A 24245-nucleotide genomic window follows, 5' to 3' on the forward strand; every position below is an offset into this window, starting at 1 on the left:
TTTATGCAATATCTGTTTCTATATAAAAATAATTACTAATAGTAGCATAAAAGTCCATACTTTGCAGAGGAGTATAACTGAATATAGGTTTTAAAAAGAATATGATTAAGAGATTTTTGAAAAGAGCAAGATTTTTTTTTTAATTTCTGTAATAACACACCGGTATGGAAATGAAAGCCCATGTATTGTGACATTAAACAACCCTTTTAACAATTAGAGGAAGATAAGAAACTTCGCGAAATTTCTGTTTGTAGTTTCGTTAAAGTTAATTTTCGCTGTAATAGTGCACAAATTTCTGAACAACTTCATATTCAGTGCCGAATACTAAGGCATATTTTAAAGCGTAATACATTTAAACGTTAGAAGGTGCAAACAACTGAAGATATTTTTGTAGAGGATTAGATAAAAAGGATGGTATTTTTTGAAGGGATAATGGAACGTACAAAAACTGGCGAAACAGAAAATTTTATTCACTAATGAGTCATTCTTTTTCATTGCATTTCAAACATTGGCCGGGAAACAGTTGTTTAAGTAGTGTATTTATGTCACTAGAAAATTGGAGTTGGGTTAGGTTGGGTTAACGTTACGTTTGTTAAGATTGTTATATTGGTGGAGGCATATAGCTGAGGTTTTGACGGTTATTTATTGAGTTAATTTTTTGGTGCCCTAGAGAATCATCGGCCGCAAAAAAAAAAAGCTTCTATTCTTTAAATTCTAAAATGAGCTCTTTTCTAGATGTATTTCGTACTTCTTAATTCATTTTATTGCCAAATCATTACCTCAAAGTGTGTTTTATTTTAGGCCAGGTCGTTAGATCGGGTTTGGAAAGGAAGAAGTCGCCCGCTTCAGCATTTAGTTTAGTACAGATTAAAGAAAAGAGAAATTCTTTAAAAGATTCATCTACACTACTTTTATAAGATCTATTATAAAGTTTACCTACACTTGAAATAAAAATGTTTTAATGATCATTGTTGTCCATGAATATATAATCTCGGGTTTTGCTTCGTAAAGAAAGGGTTGAAAGATTTTCTCTAAGAACATCAATTTCACTCTTCGTCATTAAATTTTAACTAAATTTTTAAATTAATTAATTTTTAAATAAATTATCTTAATTTTAGTAAATCTAAAGTATCTATATAAGAATAGTAAAAAAAAAAATTGGAATGGAAAAGAAAACTTGCGATTCTTTCTTATTTCGTAAATTAATAATAGATCTTCTTGCATTAGATAGCTATATCCAAGAAATTCCCTACAAATTTAAATTTATTGTAAAAAAAAAGAAAAAAATATGTAAATTTTACTTTGCTATATAATTTCCTATGGTCGGTACTTTCGTTTCTATACCGCTGTATTCACAATTTAAATGTAATTATAAATAAATAAAAAAGCCCTTTATTCACAACACACAAAGTTACAATAGTAAAGAAAGGAAGAAGTATCCATTTGTTCTAAATATGCAGGCTGGAGAGGTCTAGCAAATGAATGCTATTCTACTTACTTTGGTTAAAAGTCTTAATATTTAGATTGAAAATAGGTTTCACTTGTTTCGCCCCTAAAGGCATCATCAGACCTAAATAAAAATAATAAATTATTACAATCTATTTAAATTAACATAAAAAGATAAAGATAATAAAAAGAAGTATCTGGTCAACAGCTGATTAAAACATTCGATCATTAAAATGGTATTATTTATCTGTAGAAGAACTTAAACGAACAAAAAAACAGCATATCAAAAAAATACACTGGTTGAAAAGGCTCGAAATTGAAAACATCATTTATACAGACTGAGACAGGGCTCCTCTTCGCCCTAGTGATCTCCAACTTTATCAAAAGATCTAGTTTAATACCTTTTTTACAGTGATGCTGCAACGTAGTTTCTTTGACAGAAAAACAGTAAACTGAGAAATTAGTCTCAGTAAATTCCAAGTCTCAAAAATTCTCCACTAAGGTTCGTTGAGGAGGAGATGTCCTTTTACTCTCGTAGTAAATACTCCTACCAGATAAATTGCTGCAAAGTCATTGCAATTAAGGGCATACACCCGGGATCAGATAAAATATCGTTTTTGTCCTTTACTCTAACAATGTTTTCGTTAGAGTGATGGTTGTCTTTAAAAAAATGTGATATCAATTTTTTCACGCTTGATATATTGGATCTCAAGGTCCATTTTTTTTTTTAAATATTGATTTAACCATTTTTTTACGACAACCAACTTCTGCCAGAGCTCCTAGGACTTGAATTTTTTTGAACCCATCTAAAACCGTACTATACCTGTTATTTTTGGCATTACTTATATAACTTGGTAGCACTACATTTTCGAAGTTTTAGGAAATAAGCATGCCTTTCGTTCAAAACCATTTTCAATAATTTTCGTAATTAAAATGTACTTCCCCAATTAAGAGTTACGCTCGCTGCCTTTACGCCACTATTTTTGAAAAGCTTATAAGTAATAATTCGTAATATTTGGAATTACTTGACCATGAATTGACCACGTTAAAAAAGTATGGCGACAACATTTACAGGATTAAAAGATCTTTAAATCAATATATTATATATTATATCAGTAAAACGATTACGTTTCTGGTCTCAAATTCTCGCAAAATATGTAATCTCTAACTTATATATTCTCAATTTTTTTCATATCTGTTTACCTTGAAAAGTCGAATAAGAAGTTTTTTGGAATATACTAAGTTGATACTAACTATTTGTTTAAAATTTGCAGAGTGCGTTAAGAAAGTTTTACAATTTTGCTAGTCAAACGATCCTGGAAGTGCAAGTTGCCGGGAAAATGGTGGCGACCGTAGCACATGCCTTCTCAACTGTAGATCCAAATAATACCCTAAAAATGTTCTTACCCTACTTAATTGACTCTCTTGAGGAAGCTTTAAATGAAAACCCACATATGGTCGAAGAAGAACACGTGGACGCCAAATTTTTGTTTAATTTGCAGATTTTATCAGAGGTGGTATCAGGTAACAAACTTTAAATTGGGAATAATACAAATTTGGCAATTTTCTAGATTCTGGATGGTAAAGATGAAATTTTGCCCTACATGGACAAAATAACAAATATATTGGACAAAACTTTGCATATGACTTGCCTGGAAGCCAGTGCCCTGGCAGCAAGGGCATTGGAAGTTATTTTGAATACTTTGACTTTAATTGTTCCTAGGGAGTATAGGAGTCACACTGAAGATTTTGGAGCGCCTGTGGACAAATTTTTGTCAGTAAGGTGAGTCTGTGTAAGCTATTTTGCATCTTTTGCATATATTTTTTTGTGGAAAACATAGAGCTTCGAATTAGCATCAATACGTTTGACAGAAAATGCAGAAGTCGATTTAATTTTACTTCAAAACCGTATCAGTCAAGTAATCCAGGGGACTTAAGTGTGTTAAGGGGACACCTAATTGTACCCGTTTGTCCAATTAAGTGTCCTGGAAATGGGTGTTTTAGGTTATTATGCACGTTTAGCAGGTTTTAGTTATCAGCATTATTTTTTTATTATAAGCTGCAACATATGAAATTGGAAACTTACTACGTGAATGCCGGTAACAAAAATAAACAATTGGTTGTTGGTTTATGACCTGTAAACTGAAATGTAAATGCCCTCAATGAAAGCACTACATTTGAGAAAATTTAAAAACTTGACAAAAAATCCGAAGTTATTTATAACCAGATTTTATACGTTACATAATATTTGAATTTTTTTTTCAAATACTATTTATTTGTTATATCTTCCAAAGTACCTGCTTTTTAAACGTTTTGAGAAACAATCGTAATCTAAATTTGTAATATCCGTATAATTTTTAATAGTTTGGTTATCATCTAGATTTATTTTTAAGATTGAAAAATATGGTGAAACATAAGCTAATGCATTTTAAAGATCTATACTCTATTTCAGAAGTGTATAGAGCAATAAACTGGGGAATTCCGTTCTGTTTGGCTACATTTCGTGGTAGTTCATAGGCGCAGATACTTATAATATTTATGAATTTAATTTTCACGGATTAAATGCCTTTATTTTGAAAGAGATTAAATACTAAATAAATACTTTTAATCCTTTTGTATAGGTACCTATCTTTTAACGCTTTGTAACATGCAAGAATGGGGTCAGGTATTATATACAGACTATAAATACTTTTAAAGCATATTTTAAACGTTAGTAGTCACTGCTACGCTGTAGTGTAATCACAATATTATTATCCCAATATTTAAAAAATGGAGGTATTCAGTCCAACGAAAAGATGTACTAAAAATTCTCCACTATCGCTGAGTGAAAAAGTTATTATTTTAAATGTACATGATTGCATAAAACACGATTACCCTAGTTTTACTGTGCAAGAAATTGTTAAAAAATGTTCTCGAATGAGTGGAATTGGAAAGTCCACCATTTTCAAATTGTTGCGGGAAAGAAAAGTAGCATGTTAAGTGGAATCTCCCAAGCAAAAGCCAGGACGACCTACAAAAGTCCTTGATGAAAATGCTAAATGTATAATTCGAAGAAAAGTTCACTCTTTTTATTTTAAAAAGGAAATACCCACCCTAGACAAAATTTTAATGGAGCTTGGCCGAGATGACAGTATTCCGTTGATAAGTAGAAAACTTTTATGGAAAACTTTAAAAAATATGGATTTTGCCTGGGAAAAGCATAACCGCAAAGCACTTTTACTGGAGAGCGACGAAATTGTTTGTTGGAGACGACAATACTTGAGAAGTATCAAGCAGTACCGCAGGGAGCAAAAGAAAGTTTTTTATCTTGATGAGACGTGGATTAACGAAGGTTATATAGTCCAAAAAATGTGGCAAGACAAAAATATAACCAATGCTCGCCAAGCTTTCATAGAAGGCCTGTCTACGGGTATTAAAGTACCTTCGGGAAAAGGAAAAAGACTTATAATCACACATATTGGAAGCGAAGAGGGATTTTTAAAAGAAGTTTTGAGTCGACTTTGAATCGACTCGCACAGGAGATTACCATGAAGACATGAACTCAGACGTTTTCGAGGACTATTTTGGTGAAATGATAAAATTTCTTCCAGCTAATTCGGTGGTGGTTATGGATAACGCAAGCTATCATTCACGGCGAATAGAGAAGACGCCAACTTCAAGTTGGAGAAAGCAAGAAATTATCGTATTATATCGTATTATTGCGTTTGAAGCAAATTTGATAAAAAAAAGAACTGCTGGCAATAGCAAACTTACACAAAACTCGTTTCATAAAATACGCCGTGGAAGATATAGCCGAAAAATATAATATAACTGTACTGCGCTTACCGCCATATCATTGCGAACTAAATCCTATAGAACTGATATGGGCGCAGGTAAAAGGATTTGTAGCAAGACAAAACACGACTTTTAAAATGAAAGATGTTAAGCTACTGTTTGATCAAGCCATTACGGAAGCGACACCAGAGAATTGGCGAAAAGCAGTCCAGCATGTAATTAAGCAAGAGGACAAAATGTGGGATCTTGACAACCTCATCGATCAGACAGTCGATCCTTTAATTATAATGTCAAGAGGTGATGACAGTTCGTCAGATGACGAAGAAGACTACAATCTATTATAATTTAAAATTGTTATACACTGTTCAAAAAGTGCCAGATCCAAAAGTGACATTTTCAACTGTTTTACTCTACATATTATGTTCAATAAATTTGTGAAAAAAATATATTATTCCATTTAAACAAAAGTAACTTTCTAAAATAAAATAGCATTTAAGTACATTAATTATAAGGTAAAAAACAAGTCCCAGTTGCACGCCTTTGGCGAACCGTTTTTAATGTTTATCAGTGGGTAACAATGGGCAAAACTCATAAATTGACCCAAAACCGGGTGGCACTACCTGCAATTAACGAAAAGAAAGAATTTTACATTGAAACTAATACCCAACTAAGGTAGTGGCATAAAATATTGGTGGATCACCAGGTACCACTTTTGCATACCTATTGAGGTTTTATTGCTCTACACACTTCTGAAATAGAGTATAACTATATTTTCTCTAAATATAAATAATAAGCCTTCAGTAATTTTTTTTACATAAAATACATTAATATAAATATAGTTGTTGTAATTACAGCTCCATAATTATCAGCCAATTAACCTGTTAATTTATAATCTATATATCGATTAATTTAATGCAAATAATACTTTATTTCCTCTACTAATTTTTAAACATCTTTTTTAATTAAAGAATAGCAGTTTCTTTAAGTTTTCTTTAAATATTTTTTTTAACAATGGGTACTTACTAGAACATTAAAAGGCTAGAATTAGCATTGGCATGGAACTATGGGCAGTTTGTTTGCTTGCAACATCTCTAATGCTACGATGCCAAATGCTTATGTAGAAATGGCAAAACAACACACTTTATAATATCATAAAAAGTTGTCACATATTTTGACAAGCGCAAAACAATACTTATTGCTCTTTAATAAAATATGATAAGAATAGAGTAATTTAAGAAGGAGTCAATATTCAAAGTTAAATGAATGCAGATAACGTTCCTATATTAGAGAAAAAGGCAACATCGCACCGCCGCTTGATCGCATTGTTGATTTCACCGACACAAATAATCTTTACCAGTGACGTCGTCAAAAAATATTTACATGATAAATATTTATTATTAATTGATTATGCTTTAAATTATAAACAGTATTACCGTTTGTTAACTTTTTATACATTTTTTTAACGTACTTAGATTAGATTAAAGATACTTATCTAATAGAAATCATTTTTATGGAAATTAAATATTTTATAATGAATTAATATTTAACGTTTATGACGACGATTGTCCCTTCATATGATGTTATGATAATATCGGTATTTACTTGTGAAAATATCTGCTTAAATCACCTTTTTTCCGTGGTGCGGCACAAACGGCACAAGTTTTTACTAAAACACTGAAATTACTGAAGAGGACATTATAAGTCACTTTTATGTGTACATAGTAATGATCTATGGCACTTAGAATTGCATTTATTTTATTAGAGCGACAAGCATATTTATTGTTTTTGTACCCGCCCTTACAATGGCACCACTTATATCCCTGTTCTCTCAATATACTGTTTTCTGATGCAATTTGTCTAAGGAAGATTTCTTTTTCTTTTACAATTTCACTAATATTTTGTAATAATAAACTTTTCTAAACATTGATTAAATTCAGATCTCGTAAATTTGTTCTTGAGGGTCCTACTGTTTGTACCTTATGTGATTTCTTTTATTATTTCAGTTTTCTCAAACGAAAGTTTACAAAGTTTATAAAGGCTGTTTTCAAAAGAGCTAACTACTGCTACCCTAACATCATGCGGGCCCGCTCTTTCTTAGGTCGGACAAATACGAATAAATATATTTCATTCACTGTCTATTATTATTGCCCGTTACTTGTTATGTCTATGTTACTCGGAGGCTTACGTTATTGCTTGTTTTGTTTGTTATTTGTTTTATATGTTGATATATAGCTGAAAATTTCCACTTTTGAAAATTAATATGTTTATAAACAAAACACCCCCTTTGCCCTTGCGCACATGTTGAACTCAAACAAAGTTGTTGTTTACTAATTCTTGACGTTCAATGTTCTAATAATGGGTATAATCCTAAATATTAAAAAAAAAATTGTTTTTATTGTTGTTATTTATTAATTGTGAAATTTAACTCATTCAAAGAGATAATAAACAATTTTTACTAGTTCAAGTCTAATCAAGCTTTTGTCAGAAGTTTTGAAGTCGTAAAAAACATACTGAACTTAATGATTTAAAGGATGTTGCCCGCTAATTTAAAAAAAATTCGGTAGCCCTTATAATACAAAAAGTAGAGGAAGTAAATACTATATGAAGAATGTACATGGTGGCCAGATAAAAATGCAAAGTGCTGTATTTTGGAAACTATTCATCGTAGAGACTTGCGGTAAACAATTTTATGACCAAAGTGGCCAAAAGAATACCGTGGAAAAGATTAGATTTCCAAGATGGTCACCAGAGGGCGTAACCGCCATCTTAAACTTTTTAAGTGATTTTTCACTGAAATCTACCCAGTAAATGTTACGAAAAAATATATGCTTTTTAAAGCTCAGCTTTACTTGAGTAATTTTTGTTTAACACTTTGTGACGTATCTATTAAAGTAAAGTGGTGAAGGGTAATTCAATGTTTTTTTTAATAAATAGCTGTAACTCCTAAACGACTGAACGGATTTTAACAAACTTGGTTTCGTTGGAAAAAAACATTTATTGCTCCATCAAAACCGTCTTATCTGCGATATTACTAATAACTAGACAAGTTCTTAGTAATGCCGCTTAGAGCGCATTTTTTGGTCTAATAACAGAAACCGTATCTCGATATCTTATTCGTAGCCTGAAATATCTAAGAAAGAATATTTAGTTATCATATCATTTTAATAAGACGCTATTACACCGATATTTATTATTATTTGTTTGCCTTTTTTCAAGGTTTAATGTTAAAATGCCCTAATTTAATAATTTTTAAGTATTAAAAATTCTTTGATCAAAAAATTTAAAAAAACGCTTAGGAGCATAATAATCAATGCATATAAAAGAGTAGGCCATGGAGGAAAAAACAAGTGCCTAAAATCAACTTGTCAATAAATATTATATCTAGGGAGTTCAATTTGTGTTCGTTGCACACATAAGTAAAACGTTAAAACTATTAAAATGCCTTTTACAAATGATGATTGCGTCAATATGATTGCGGTATATTTTTAATGTCTTCAAAATGCGGCATTGGCTCAAAGGGTATCCAAATCGGCGTTTACGCGATGCGAGAATTTTTCCGCATTTAGTACAAAATTTGCGTAATAGTAGCAGCTTTCGACCTCAGTTGCAAAAACACTCGGCTAGAACAAGGGAAGACAATATTATTAATGTCTTAGCATGTTTCTTTCAAAGTTTTACATCAAGCCTTAAATCACGGAGACTTAGGCCGACGGTTAAATTGTTGTCATTGGATGTTGGGCAGCATTGGGGAAAATGGAGGGAATTTTTATCCGAAATTCTTTGGACAGATGAAACCACTTTTGTATGAAAACGTTAATTTGCATAATATGCATTATTGGTGTGACAACAATCCTCACTGGTTGCGGGAGGTCCAACATCAAGGACATTGGAGTCTCAATGTGTGGTGTGACATTCTGGGTGAAAATATTATAGGTCCCTATTTCCTTGATCAACCACTAAATGGTGTTATATTCCTTGATTTTCCTGTGAACCGATTGCCTCTTTTGTTACCCTGCAATTATGCAATTTGTTATTGCAACTAGACGGTTGCCCAGCACATTTCTCAAGAAATGTGCGAGAACATGTAGATTTAAGATATCAGCAGAGGTTAAGCGAGGAAGTCTATTTCCTTGGCCACCCCGATCCCCAGACCCCACCTATTTGGACTTCTACCTATGGAGTCGGTTGAAAGATATTGTTTATCAAGTTCAACCAACAACGAAAGACGACATGAAAATACGAAGACAAGAAGCCATTCACAGCCTGTCAAGACAATGCATTAAGTTTGATGGAAGACAGTTTGAGTATTTATTGAGGCATTAGTTTTATTTTGAAAGTCGGTAATTTTTTCTATCATGCCCATTCGCGGTTTTTTAAAAAATTTGTGATCAAAGAATTTTTTAATTATTTAAAAATTATATCCTTTAGTGGTTTAAAAAGCTCATTATAATTTAAATTATTATGTAATATTTTTTTTATTTTTGTTGTTGTCAATATTCGCTTGGCATATGCATATCTTAAGTTTTCTTTCACAAATAAATTTACATTTCGTTACTTTGTTTCTACTTAATACTCAATGTTCTCTTACCTTTAGGATGTATTAGTTTTTTTTCTAACTTACACCGACCATATATGTCAGAAATTTATTTTATATTTTTACTAGGTTTTAATATTTAAATTGTAACTCTATATTAACTACTTTTTGTCATATTGTTTCCCATTATTATTGTGTTGTACTATAACACTAACTCAACTCTGTATTTAAAGGATTTTTTTTTTGAATTTGAATGAAATGAATGCACAAAAAACATAACTGCTTTTAATAGGTACCCATAGAATAATTAATAAAGCAAGTCTACAGCAGTTTTCGGTGAATGTGAAACAGGCTAATGTTATCCATGGACTCTCGCTCGCTTGCTCTTGTTTGCGCTTAATTTTGTCAAAATTATATGGTTAATTTTGGCTAAAAATAGTACACTTTGCCTTAACAAATAACCTCCTGATCTGTACCCCAGAATAATAATTTCTTAATTGTTCATGTACTTACCAACTTTCAAAATTGTATAACTCTATTCCAGATGCCCTTAAAAGCCTTTTCAGTAAATTAAATAAAAACAAAATAAGGCATTATTTTTGAGCGAATTTTAAACCGGTAGTTTAAATTAGCAGTAGTTTGAAACTAACCGTAGAAATGTTATGCTGAAAGATTAGGAAAGTAAGACATATTACTAGAAAATAAGAGATTAGGTTTATATGACACTTAGCAACGTTGCTTGTGACAAGTGAACAAACTAACTTATTAGCTCTGACCAATTAATATTAAATCCCTCATTTGTAATAACTCAAAATTAGTGTTTTGTGAATTGAACAGAAAGAGCAACTGTTTTCACATGTGGTAAGTTTATATACCACTTTATGTCAGTACTACTATATAGAATGAATAACTTATGGTTTAATCTAATACACATCAAGCATTTCTCTAATTTCTCTATTTATATCAGCAAAGAGCATAACGATTATAAGCTGCAGCGTTGCCAAATCATCTGAGCTCTCTTTAGATAAACGTAGTATGGAAAATCAAGTTACATTAGGGGATTTATACAGTTTAATAAAAAACGTTAAGGTTAATGTTAGCTCAAAAGTCGATAGGATCGAATTAGACTTAAATACTCTAAACGAAAAGGTCGGCAAGCAAATTTCGACCCTGGAGAGGAATGTGCAGAGCTTAGAGGACGAAAACACTATTTTATGGAGTCGCTTGCTTACAGTGGAAAAATTATATAAAAAGAAAAACCCGATCATCAACGGGCTACCTGAGACAGAAAACGACGACTCAGTTGAAAAAGTCATAGATATTGTGAACAATAAACAAGTTGGATTGACATTTAATGATTTGCCAGATTGTTTTTGCCTTGGAAAGAAGGAGTTATGTAAATCTAGACCATTGCTTTTGGTATTTGTCTCTCGCATAAAGAGAAACGAATGCTTAAACAAAACGTCAATCTCTTAAGGGTACAAATATCTTCTTTAACGAGGATCTAACGTTGGAAGAAAGAGCTGAGCGCAGAATTTTGACACTGAAATAAAAAGAGGCAAGGGCTCAAGGTCGGCAAGCCTATTTTTAGGAAAGCCTAGGGCAATTCCCTAATTGTAGGTGGTGCTACTTATACTTACGAGGACTTTATTGAAGTTAAAGGGTCAACACAAGATTCCGTCGAAAACTCACGTGCTTCCTCTGCTGGCGACCAGTGCCCTAAATTTCCTATTCTATCGGTCCCAATTGAAGGAGCAGTGAAAAACAAAGACAAAAGTAAATTAACAACGCTAACAGAGTCCGATAGGAAACGAAAGCTGTCATAGGTCTCTAGTCCCACTACTCCAACAGAAAAAAGTAAATCATTTTGCTTTTATATTTTTTAACACAATGTAATTGGTAAGCGAGTGTTGCTTTATTTTTGAACTCTATTACTTTATGTCATTATTTTATGTTGATTATTATTCTATGGTTTCACCATGAAAATAGCATATTTAACTAAATCTATTTTTACAGCTTTAAATGAATTTTGTACTTTGGTCTTACAACATAATTTTAATGTAGTTGTGGTAACAGAAACTTAGTTACATTCAGAGATCCCGTCGGATATTTTTGATATACCTGGTTTTAGTATCATTCGTAAGGATCGTTTGCACGGAAGAGGCGGTGGTCTGCTCGCGTACGTAAGAAGTTCACTTACGATATCAGAGATAAATTTCGATTTTCCGATCTGTAAAAGCGTAGAATACTTTTTTTAAGCCTTAATTATGTAATAAAACCTATTGCCACGTATTCTAGACCACCAAACTTCTTAATGCCTGACTTTCGTAACGATATGGATAATATATTTTCTTACATCTGTAGTACCATTAATTACATTATCTGGAGTGGAGATTTCAATATTGATTTTCTTAAAATACCTAACCCGGTTTTAACAAGTTTGGATACATACGATTTGGTACAGGTACTTAATGAACCTACACGAATTGCGGGCAACTCATCTACTTCAATTGATCCAATTTTTATTTCCAAGCTCTTAAAACCTAACTCTGTGGGAACTTTGAATACTGATACTATTTCCGACCATAGACTTTGTTTTTATGGTTTCTCAACGCCTAAATTAAAAGCTCCGCCTAAAATAATTTCCTATCGCTTCTTTCATAATTTTACCCCTTACATTTTAAATGTGACCTATTTTATCTAGATTGGTTTGCAATTATTCCTACAAAAGATATAGATGAAAAAAGAAATATTCTAATTTCTTTTATTATCCAATTATTCGATAAACATGCACCAGTAAAAATTAAAAAGGTTACAAAGCCAAAAGTAGATTGGTTGACGGGGAGCGTGAAAATGCTAATGCATGATAGAGATAGAGCTTTATAAAAGTGTAAACAATCCAAAAATAATGATGACTGGGTAACTTACAAACAGCTACGCAATTTGACTGTTGCGGCTATTAGGAGGGAAAGATAGCAATATTTAAGTTATAAATAAACCTCGCAAAACTTGGGATGCCTTAAATAATGGTAATCTTTTTAATAATTCCGCTAATTTTTCTTTCAACTTGTGCACGGAGAAAGAAGTTCATGAAATTTTGTTTGCTTTTGAAAGAAAACTGTGTCGGATGTGATTATATTTATTTGAAAATGGTTCAGCACTGTAGTCCCGAAATTGATATATTTATTGTGCATGTAATCCATTGTTGTTTAGAAAAAAAATATTTTCCCCGAATTTAGAAGAGTGCCAAAGGTATTCCCTTACCTAAATGTAACGAACCTAAAAATTTTTCGGATTTGAGAATAATAAGCATTCTACCAGTGTTGTCAAAGATATTTGAAAAAATATTGTGCAATCAAATGCTTAAATATTGTGATATAAATAAAATAATACCAGAAAATCAGTGTGGGTTTCGTAAGGACTTCAGTACAGCAACTGCGTTGGCGAAGTTAACAAACGATATTTTTGAAGCCTATGATAAATGGTTTGCTATGCTGCTTATTTTGCTCGACTACTCGAAAGCATTCGATACACGAACTTATAATAAATATACCTGGACTGCTAATTGGAGTGGTCATTTTTAAGTGTCTGTTATCATGGTCATATGCATATGGCCACGATACTTAAAAATGACCACTGCTTGATGGCCGCCATTTTTATAGTGGTTGTGTCCTTTTGTTGGTCACTCTGAACATTTTTAGTGTTGCCAGCAAAAAATATAATACTATAACTAAAATATAAACTATAACGGTAATGAGACGACTTTGACGTTTGACGTGTGACCTGTCACGAACTAAATAAATTTTTTTCATTGACATTGTTTTTAAATTATGGTTGGAATTCTAAAATCACGACTCGACACGATCACTCGATATGACTGATTTTAAATAACATTGTCAATTGTGAGTACAGCGGATTGCCTAGTTTTTGGCGATTTGTAAACGACGCTTGGGTATATCGTCTGCAACAGCCGATGTAGCTTCCTCCTTATTTAATACGTGGATAATGTATCACCATCCTTATTTGAACGTATTTGGTTCACTGTTTCTCAAAACCGAATTATTGTGAATTGTCTGTTTGTGTTTTTTATGAGAATAATATATAGAGTTGTTTATTTTTACTATATAAACCCTTGCTAATTCCAAACCCCATAAAATCATCGATATTTTGATTTTTATACATGGTTATACCTATTAATGTGGAAACACTGTACCGGGTGTCCAAATAAGAAAGGACGCCGGCTGTATCTCGGAAACTATTTATCGCAGAGCGCTGAAAAAAAAAATTTCTTAAGAAAAGTGGCCAAAAAAATGGCTGAAAAATATTTACAAGTTCCTTAGACTACCACAAGAGGGCGTAACTGCACAGTAATTTCAAAAAATTCAAATTTCGTCTAAAATAGCCAGTATTAGGTACCATTTTGAAAACATCAGAATAATCTTCATTAATTTTGCCTTAATTTGGCCAAAGAATTTTCTTCATATCTCCAATGAGAAGGGTGGGGGAAGATCATGAATAATGCAACCTTTTTAATCGCCCTGTACTCAGATTCTTTATTTAAAGTAATTCAAGTGGGTACTCGTTTAAAAGGAAATTCAAAGGGCTTTCAAAATATGCACCTGTCAATGTCACTTTGTTTTCAGTGAAGTCGTCAGAGGGCGTTGTTTAACAGAGACTGGGTTTTTAGAGATTTTCTCTAAAAAGTTAAATGCAATGATATGATTTTTTCACTGCCGTTTCGAAGACTTAAAACATACTAACAAACCAGTGAAAACCGCGTTTCGATATCTCCATTTGTTTTCGAGTAATTTTAAAATAACCTATTTTTCAAATTTTAAATATTATTAGCAATATTAGGGCGGTCTTTGTGACAGAATATTATCAAAAATTACTGAAAATTATTTGAAAGCTCATAATCCTATTTCCACTTGAAAATATAATTGGCAATCGAGAATCTCCGAATATGATTTATTAGAGCATTATTTTTTAATTCTATTTGAATATTACTATTATATCAAGAGGCCTATGGAAATATAAACACAAAACAAAGGATTGGAAAATGTCATTTAAAGTTACTTAAATTGACAGTTGTCAGTTTTAAGTTATTTCTTATGTGTAAGTGTTTTTTTACTACAAATTAATAAGTTTAAAAATGAAAATTCCAAATGAAGTAGCCTATAATATGCTAGCAGTTTATTTCGAATGCAATCATAACTCAACGGTTGCCTCTCGAATATATGCTATGTGGTATCCAGAACAGAGACATTATACAAAAAGGACATTTGTAAGATTAGCTACTCGGTTGCGAGAAAATGGCAGTATCCATTTACCTCTTAACAGAAGACGTCGCTCTGGACGATCTGAAGAAAATATTGTTCATGTGCTTGCTTATATTGGATTATACCCTCACATAGGAATAAGGCAAATTTCATTGGATTTGGGCATTACGAAATCAACTGTGCATAACATTTTAAGAGACCACAATTTGTTTGTTAAAAAGTTGATAATTAAATTTGACTATTACTAGAATCGAATATTAAAAAATATATATTATTTTTATTTTTTACCTAATTTGAATGTTATTTTAGGTTGCATCCATATCATATGGTGCTGCATCAGGAATTAACAGGAACCGATTTTGATAGACTTGATTATTGTATCTGGTTTAGCAATATGATGGAAGAAGATCCCCAGTTTGTCTCAAACATTCTATGGACAGACGAGGCAACTTTCATCAGTGTTAGTAGTGTAAATTTACACAACATGCACTATTGGGCTCCGACAAACCCCCACTGGATGAGAGAAGTGCAGTATCAGGGTCGGTGGTCTGTTAATGTCTGGTGTGGGATAATAGGAGGAAGAATTATTGGTCCATACATTTTTGAAGAGATCCTCGATGAACACACCTATTTAGATTTTTTACATCACTTGCCTTGCCATTACATATATCACTTGCCTGTACTGCTTGAAGACATCCCAATTCAAACCCGTGCAAGGATGTTTTTACAGCACGATGAATGTCCCGCGCATTTTGCGATAAATGTGAGAATTTTTTTTAATTTAAGGTTTTCTCAAAGGTTGATTGGTCAAGGAAGTATATTTCCTTGGCCCCCGCGATCTCCTAATCTGACTTGCCTAGATTTTTATTTGTGGGGCAGACTAAAGGATATCGTTTACCAAACCAGAACTACAACACGAGATAATATGATAGCTAGGATCAGAAATGCGGTAACAAGCGTATCAGTTGCCGAAGTGGAGGCTGCAGTTCACGTTACTTATCGAAAAGTACGCGACTGTATTAGTAACGATGGTGGACACTTCGAACATCTTGAAAGAAATTGATTTAGTTATATGTTTTATTTTTATTTATTTTATATTTAGTATTAATTTGCGCTATTTGTTAAAATTGTTTAGTCAGAAGAATTTTGAAGATTGAATAAGAGGTAAACGGATACTGCTATTTTCTGCTAACCGAGTAGCTAATCTTGCAAATGTCCTTTTCATATAATGTCTCTGTTCTGGATACCATATAGCATATATATTATTCTAGAGGCATCCGTTGAGTTCTGATTGCATTTGAAATAAACTGTTATCAAGTCAGGGGAGTTTAATTTTTGTAACGTTTTTTTTTTCAGATTGATCGGCGTTGCCGTTCGCCTAAAACGTCTAATAGACTATCTACCGTGAATCACCCTGTATATTAATGCGACTCAATATATGTAAAAACGCTAAGACAAACTTATTCCGACTTATCTAATCTGTCAATTCCTGCTATTTCTTAATCATTTGTTAAATTAATTATAGGTACTTATATTTAAAATTTGAAAAATAGGTTATTTTACAATTACTCGAAAACAAATGGAGATATCGAAACGCGGTTTTCACTGGTTTGTTAGTATGTTTTAAGTCTTCGAAATCGCAGTGAAAAAATCATATCATTGCATTTAACTTTTTAGAGAATATCTCTAACAACTTAGTCTCTGTTAAACAACGCCCTCTGACGACTGCACTGAAAACAAAGTGACATTGACAGGTGCATATTTTGAAAGCCCTTTGAATTTCCTTTTCAACGAGTACCCACTTGAATTACTTTTAATAAAGAATCTGAGTACAGGGCGATTAAAAAGTTGCATTATTTATGATCTTCCCCCACCCTTCTCATTGGAGATATGAAGAAAATTCTTTAGCCAAATTAAGGCAAAATTAATGAAGATTATTCTGATGTTTTCAAAATGGTACCTAATACTGGCTATTTTAGACGAAATTTAATTTTTTTGAAATTACTGTACATTTACGCCCTCTGTGGTAGTCTTAGGAACTTGTAAATATTTTCCAGCCATTTTTTTTGGCCACTTTTCTTAAGAATTTTTTTTTTCAGCGCTGTGCGATGAATAGTTTCCGAGATACAGCCGGCGTCCTTTCTTATTTGGACACCCGGTACATAGAAGGAAAGTAAAAGTCGTAATAGTTAAAATAGAAAGAAAATAATATTTTTAACTGAATTTGTTAAATAAATACAGGCAAAAATTTAAATGAAGATCATCTTTTTCATGGTATTAGGTTTTATAAGATTCAAGTTTGAGTTTAGATTTATGATTCAAGATTATCAGAGTAATAAAACAAATATTTGAAAGTGCATGCATCTATCTTAAGTTAATTGAAACTTTGTCTCATTTTGGGTTGTCACATTGGGATTACTTTCTTTCACAAATTTTAACGAAATTCTTGAAAGAAGTACGAGAAAAATCACAGATCTAACGCAATCTTAAATTCTTAACTTAATGTAACTTTTTATTTTGTATTTGTAAACATAACCTTTTAAAAACTTTAATTGTTTTGTTTCCCTACAATTGGCACAACTGAAATTTGTCAGAGTGACCAACATCGAAAGGACACAATCACGCAAAATGGCGGCCACCTAGTAGTGGTTTATTTATTTTTCATTGAATTGGCAGTCCAGGTATATTTATTAAGTTCGTGATTCGACACGAATAACCATCAGTTACTGATTTCTAAATTTAAATTTTATGGCTTTGATTTACCCGCTCTGGAATTACTTACGTCTTAACTTTCTCGAAGAACTCAAAGCATATCATATAAACGTAATTATAGCGACGAGCTAAATATTTTATCTGGAATTCCACAGGGCTCTATTTTGGGTCCTTTACTTTTTGTTATCTATACGTCGCATTTAGTAACCTCTTCAAAACACTGCAAGATTGTTACTTATGCTGATGATACGCAACTCTATTTTTCATTTGACCCTAATAGCTTCCAGCTTTCCAGTAATGTGGCTAATAATAAACCTGCACAAAATTTTATCATGAGAACATAATTTAAATTTAAACTCCAAAAAATCTACGTGACGTTGTTTGCAAGTAAAAGTAAGGTTGACTTTTTGAAGGATAATGTTAAGATTTGTATTGATCATATTCTGCTCGAGTATGTGGATATGGCTCGCAATTTGGGACTTTTATTGAATTTACAACTAAAATTTGATCGGCACGTTGCTGAAGTTAGGAAGAAAGCATTTTATAGTTTAAAGTTATTGTATTGCAATCGTCATTACCTTAATTTTACTTAAGAAAGATATTGTCTGAGTCTTTGGTTCTTTCAAAATTCAAATATTGTAACTTTATATATTATCCTTGCCTTAGTTTTCTTGAACGAAATAAGGTTCAAGTAATGCAGAATGCATGTTGCAGACCTATTTTTGGTCTAAACAGGCGCGACCACATATTTCAGAAATTGGGTTTACTTCGAAGGCTAAGTCGGAAAACCGCTGGAGACTTCATCTGGGTGTCTTTCTGCATCAGATTATCAACTTTTCCGCTGGAAATTCGCAATTAGATTAGTATTTTTCTTACAAGGTCAACAGTTATAAAAGCATACATTTTTGTACAATCTTCCTAAATTTAAAAGTTTATTTATCTTTTGTTTTACCGCAATTTCTTTTTTCATCCAGTTACCAGTAGAGTTAGTAAAGTTTAAGTATAAAAAGCGGTTCTTTTGAATCAGAGAAACTAATGAACATTGGCTGCTATAATGCTTATCTATTACGTGTAGATATGTTTCCTGCAGTTTTAAATTACAATTTATGTTTTTTTTTTTTAATATTCTCAATTATTTGTAATTTAATGTGTGCTATATTTCTGTTATCATCGCACTGTAACTCTTAATATGTTTATCTTTTTTAATCTTAAGGCTAACTTTGGTGTTGGAATTTTTAAAGTAGGTTTGTTTGTCTAATGAATTATTATGATTGTTAAGGGTCTCATGGGCCTATTGTACTATAATAGTATTTTCATTATAGTACAATAGGTCCAGTACAATAGGTTTTATGGTTAAGCAGAATGCCAAATTTTGCTAGACTTCGCCATATTGATATATTTTTTTTAGTGTTACTTAATAAAGGTCAGATTTATTTATTTATATAAAATATTATAAATATCCAATCTGTAATATGATACATATACTACTGATGATACATATTACTACGGTTTATGAGTTTGATATTTATTCTGCTTTAAAATTTAATCCATAGTTTATCTTAGTGAACACCCATTCTTTGAAATTTTTCTAGCAGTAGTTTAGGTACGGCTAGAACATTTTTTAATAGTAATAGCTAGAATTGTTTTATTATTAATAATATTATCTCTTATTGATCTAGTAAAACCTTGAAATTCAATACTATATTTTTTTTTTATTTTTAGAGTTTGGGGCAAACCAATAAAAATAAGCGAACTTAATATAAATTGGTACGTGCCAAAAGAACGGGAAATTAGTGCAGTGCAACATTTGGTACACAAATACCTAATTCCAGAGTTGGAAATATTGGAAAAATACATCGACGACAAAGTGAAACTTACCAGACAACAGTTAAAGTGCCGGATTAAAATTATCTTGTCAATCTGCACGTGTCATTTATTATTGCCAATTTGGGACGAACCTCCATACACATTGTAAGAAAAAATAAATATATTTTAACTACGACTACATTTTTTTAAAAATTTTAGAGTGGATTCTGTTATTGAACCATGGTCCTTTAATCTTATGGTTATTGAAGATGGTAAAGTTACGATGCCTGATGGCAGTAACGTGCGTAAAGCGATTGTGGACCTTATGCATAAATTGCAGAAGAAATTGTTAAATACCGACGAGGGAGATACGCAAAGTATTCAAAACATTATAAATGTAAGAAACGTTGATTTAAAAATAGGAATTTTGTAGATTTTCAATAATTTTTTCCACGAAACACTTATAGGGTATTTCACTATTTTACACTCTATAAGTGTGACATTGGGAAAAGTATATATTTTAAACGCTTTAACTAAAGTTTTGCTGGGAATTCCAAAAAAACCCATAATTTATTTTTTTCGGTCTATCATATTTTTTCCATATTTGGTATACAACTTACTGATAGTTTACCTGAAAAACAAGACAACGAAAATAAAAAATCAAGGTCAGGCTTTGGTGAAAGTTTCAGGGTGAAATAAAACCCTTATAATTTAACCTATACGCTGCTTTTTCTTATATTTTCTTATTTTTAGAACACGTCGATTAGCTATTTTTCGATTAGCGTTTTTTGCAATAAAAATTTTCTACACAGGGTACCTTAAGTAGGCACTATGGCGTCAACATTAATTTTTTTAAATGCAAACCCTGAATAACTAACTAACTAAATGAACACCCTGTATATTATGACATTTACAATTCTACGATATATTTTGAATATATTTTGTATAGCATTTCATATACCTGCAGTCAGTGGTTTGTCAAATTTGACATAATAGAGGAGTGAGAGTAATACTACATAAAAAAATTAAAATTTATACAAAACTAATCTTCAATTTGTTGTCCATTGACTTCAATGCATTTTTGAAGTCGGTAAATAACTTCCAACTGCACATTTTCAATCACTTGCGGATCGATTAGTCTCATTTCTTGTTAAATTCTTTGATTTAAATCATCAACATTATTTAGCCTCACATAAACTTTAGACTTCAATTAGCCCCATAAGAAAAAATCTAATGCGGTTATATCCGGTGACCTTGGTAGCCACTCAATCGGTCCTCCTCACCCAATCCATCTGTTAGAAAAAGTTGCATCAAGAAATTATCGATCGGCGATGGCAAAGTGAGGAGGTACTCCATCTTGTTGAAACTATCTCGTTATTAGATATGTCATGTTACCTCTTGTGGATCAGGGAATAAAACAACTAACGCAGGCATACGTTCAACCTGTAGAAAGTCCAAGTAGGGCTTTTGTTGTGTGCGCACCCGGTCTCCAAAATCATCATGCAATTGCAAAATGTCATAATATACAGGGTGTTCTATTTAGAAAATGAATGTTAACGCCATAGTTTCCATTTCAGACACCCTATTAAGACATTTTTGTTTCAAAAAACGCGCGTGAAAAAGTGGCAATACTAATTGATGTATCCAAAAAATAAAACAAGAAAAAAATACCTGGATTTTAATGACTTTGTTTTTTTCATCGTGAATGCACTGTATATGGGAAATTTCTTTTGTGAGCAAATTAAAAAAGAAACTACTAATTAAAAATGTATTGCTCAAAATCTTGGTAGAAGGGCGTCAAGTAAATGAAAATCTACATTTACCACTTTTTGCTAAAATACTGATTGAAAAATACTTAAAAATTTTTTTAGATATTATCAAAATATCTTGCAAAAAAATTATATGTAACCGTTTCAATAACGATTTATTTAAAACAAAACATGTAAAAGATAGAAGATAAAACAAAAAAAACTAATATTTAGATTCAACATCTAATAAATTACTAGACGGGAAAAACATCGAGAAAATCACAACTACTCAAAATATCCATCATTTTGGTCCATTCATTTTCTGGCTGGCAAAAAAATTTGGTTTACCGACTTTCGAAAAACCTCCAGAGTTATTTGGCAATTTCTAGTATCCTCGCGTTATAAACTTTTAGTTGTTCCCAAAGGAAATAGTCGATAGTATTAAAATCAGGTAATCGAGAAGACCTGCCTTTATCTATCCATATATTTGGAAAAAAATATTTTGAATTAAATAAAAATAAATATCAGTTTCTATATTTAGAAAAATATAAGGTTCAACAAGCTTACCATCATAGAACCCACACCATATATCCACAAAAAATTTAATCTGGTGGTGTGCTTCTGATGCAGCTCTTGGATTTTTGGCTGTCCCAGTATGCATGTTTCTTGAATTGTATACTCTATCTCTTGTAAAGCCATCCTCATTTATGAACAAACAGCGCCTATTTTTTTTATTTCAAATAACCCAACTGCTAAAAGTCATTTTTTAGATTTCATCACCAGTTTCTAACCTTTAAACTCGTTGGATGTATAAAGTCTATGTTTCTGTAAATGGCGTCAAACCGTAACATGGGGCACATCTAAGGCATTAATCATTGTCCCGGTCTGAATTCTGGTTTAATTCTTATTAACCATATCCATGATATTTTCTTCAACATCTAAACGACGCCTTTCTTGATGCTCATTTAATTTTATTGTTGGAAATGTATCGTATTCTTAAATGCATCCAAACATTCTTGAAAACATAAGGATACGTTTTTTGTGATATTCTGTAAGACGGGAACCAGAAGGAAATAAGGTGGTACTTGGCGACATGTTTTTCTGCTTTTTTCCTTCTTTGGGAAAGGGCAACCAGAACAAAGGAAAAAATAGGTAAAAACCACACAAAAAAGCTTCATGTTTGTAATCAATAAGTAGTTATGTAATCACCTTTAGTGCTAAATAATTAGTCCTTAATCACTAAGGAAGCGAAGAACGCTACCTGTGTGATACAACTCGGGTCAATATAACTGATCGCTCCTGTTCGTGATCTAGTCTATTTGTTCCTCTTTCTGATTGTCCTCTCCTGAAGTTAAATCAGAAATACGTAAGAGCAGGTACCTCTCCATGCTTTTCTTTCTTTCTTTTTTTAAAACGTTTTGAAATTGATCTTCCGTTCAGAAATCTTCTCTCATATTCTATTTCTGCATCACCAGCACTACCATTAGAAAACCCGTATACAAAAACTATATCGACATACTTCTGATAAGAACATTGCTTAGGCAATTTTTTTATTAATTATTTTAAAATGCTAAATTTTTTAATTAATTATACTTTGAAATAAAATGAAATCAATATATAAATATATTAAATAGATATAATAGATTATATAGATATAATATTATATAGACTTAAAATAAGACTTTTTTCTTTAGAAACATGTGTGCTGCAAAAAAAATGCTCCCCCTCAGAGCTACGGAACTGGGCCATGACTGCTTTAATTTTTGTTTAAAATTCTGACACTATAAAAGCACTTGAGGATTAAAAATCTCTGCGCAACAGCCTTAAACCTGTTGAGTGGTAATTCACGAATTTCTCTGAGTAGTGTATTTGTAAAGGTAGATGCATAATGGAGTGTTGCTTATCAAAAGATTCTTAGTCTAAGAAAAGGCATACAATTTGATTGCATTAACTTGTATTTTTAAAAGCATACAGAAGTGATGCATAGATATAGTGTAATGGAATCTCAAAGCGGTGAAATACAGGTTTTGCATCATCTATGTAGGCAATGACAGCAATGACTTGCACTGCTCTCATCTGCAAACCAAACAGTCTTGCGCATGTCCAGATAAGTAAACCTAGTACTTAAGCTGAATGCACAAGATAATAGTAGGCTACCAATACAACCCCTGCTCATTTCTTTGAGATAAATTTCTCAAAACAAATACATCAAAATTTCTGGCTGTTTTCGAATCCGCAACCTATCTGGTAAATTTTTCAAAAGAAATACAAATTCGAATTCGCTACAAAAATATGGGTTTCCATTTGAAAAAATTACTCTGACCTTGATTTGATCTTGATAAACGACCTCAAGGCCGAAATGATTTCGCAGATACCTGTCCTTCTCTGTCCTGAAGAACTTTGGCCTTCAACATTTTTCTCTATCTCGCTTGCTTTCGGAGCTTTCGTGAATATATTAACATGGTCCACCCGATATGTTTCTCAAAAATTAATTTTTGTTCCAGATTTATTCTGAGAAACTTTATTTTGTCAAAAGAGGTAAGAAAGTCAGTGTGTCTTAATGTGAAAATCATGTTTTTGGTTTTATTTAGATCTAGATTAAGACCATGTACCCTACTAACAAATTATTAACAAAGTTTTTACAATTAAGGATCTTCTTTTGCGATTTCAAGATGATTGCTTCTCGTTATGAAACTGGTATCATCTACCTAGAGAACCACAAAACAGTTTAGCAGAGCTGTATAACTTCTAAGAGCTTAGACTAAAAAAAAGTTTTTTTTTAGTCTAAGTTTTGTCTGTATTTTATTTGTTAGGTAGTTCTTATTTAGATCATTCCCAGTAAGACCATAGTTTTTTTGCGGTGGAAGGGAAAAATCCTTGAAGGGCATCTTGTGGCTCGTGAATCGTGACACAAGGTGATGTCGGATTTTTACCGACTAAAACCCC

General features: G+C 31.9%; 1 protein-coding gene across 1 annotated transcript in view; it reads left to right on the top strand.

Moving 5' to 3' along the window:
• LOC126734522 (proteasome activator complex subunit 4B-like) overlaps positions 1 to 24245 on the top strand; it is a 118874-nt gene that overhangs the window by 35440 nt on the left and 59189 nt on the right. The window contains exons 7-10 of the mRNA XM_050438192.1: positions 2721 to 2960; positions 3018 to 3229; positions 19468 to 19716; positions 19771 to 19948. Coding sequence (XP_050294149.1) covers positions 2721 to 2960; positions 3018 to 3229; positions 19468 to 19716; positions 19771 to 19948 — 879 coding nt within the window. The remainder of the gene's footprint in view (positions 1 to 2720; positions 2961 to 3017; positions 3230 to 19467; positions 19717 to 19770; positions 19949 to 24245) is intronic.

This window comes from Anthonomus grandis, chromosome 3, assembly GCF_022605725.1.
Source record: "Anthonomus grandis grandis chromosome 3, icAntGran1.3, whole genome shotgun sequence".
NCBI lineage: Eukaryota > Metazoa > Arthropoda > Insecta > Coleoptera > Curculionidae > Anthonomus > Anthonomus grandis.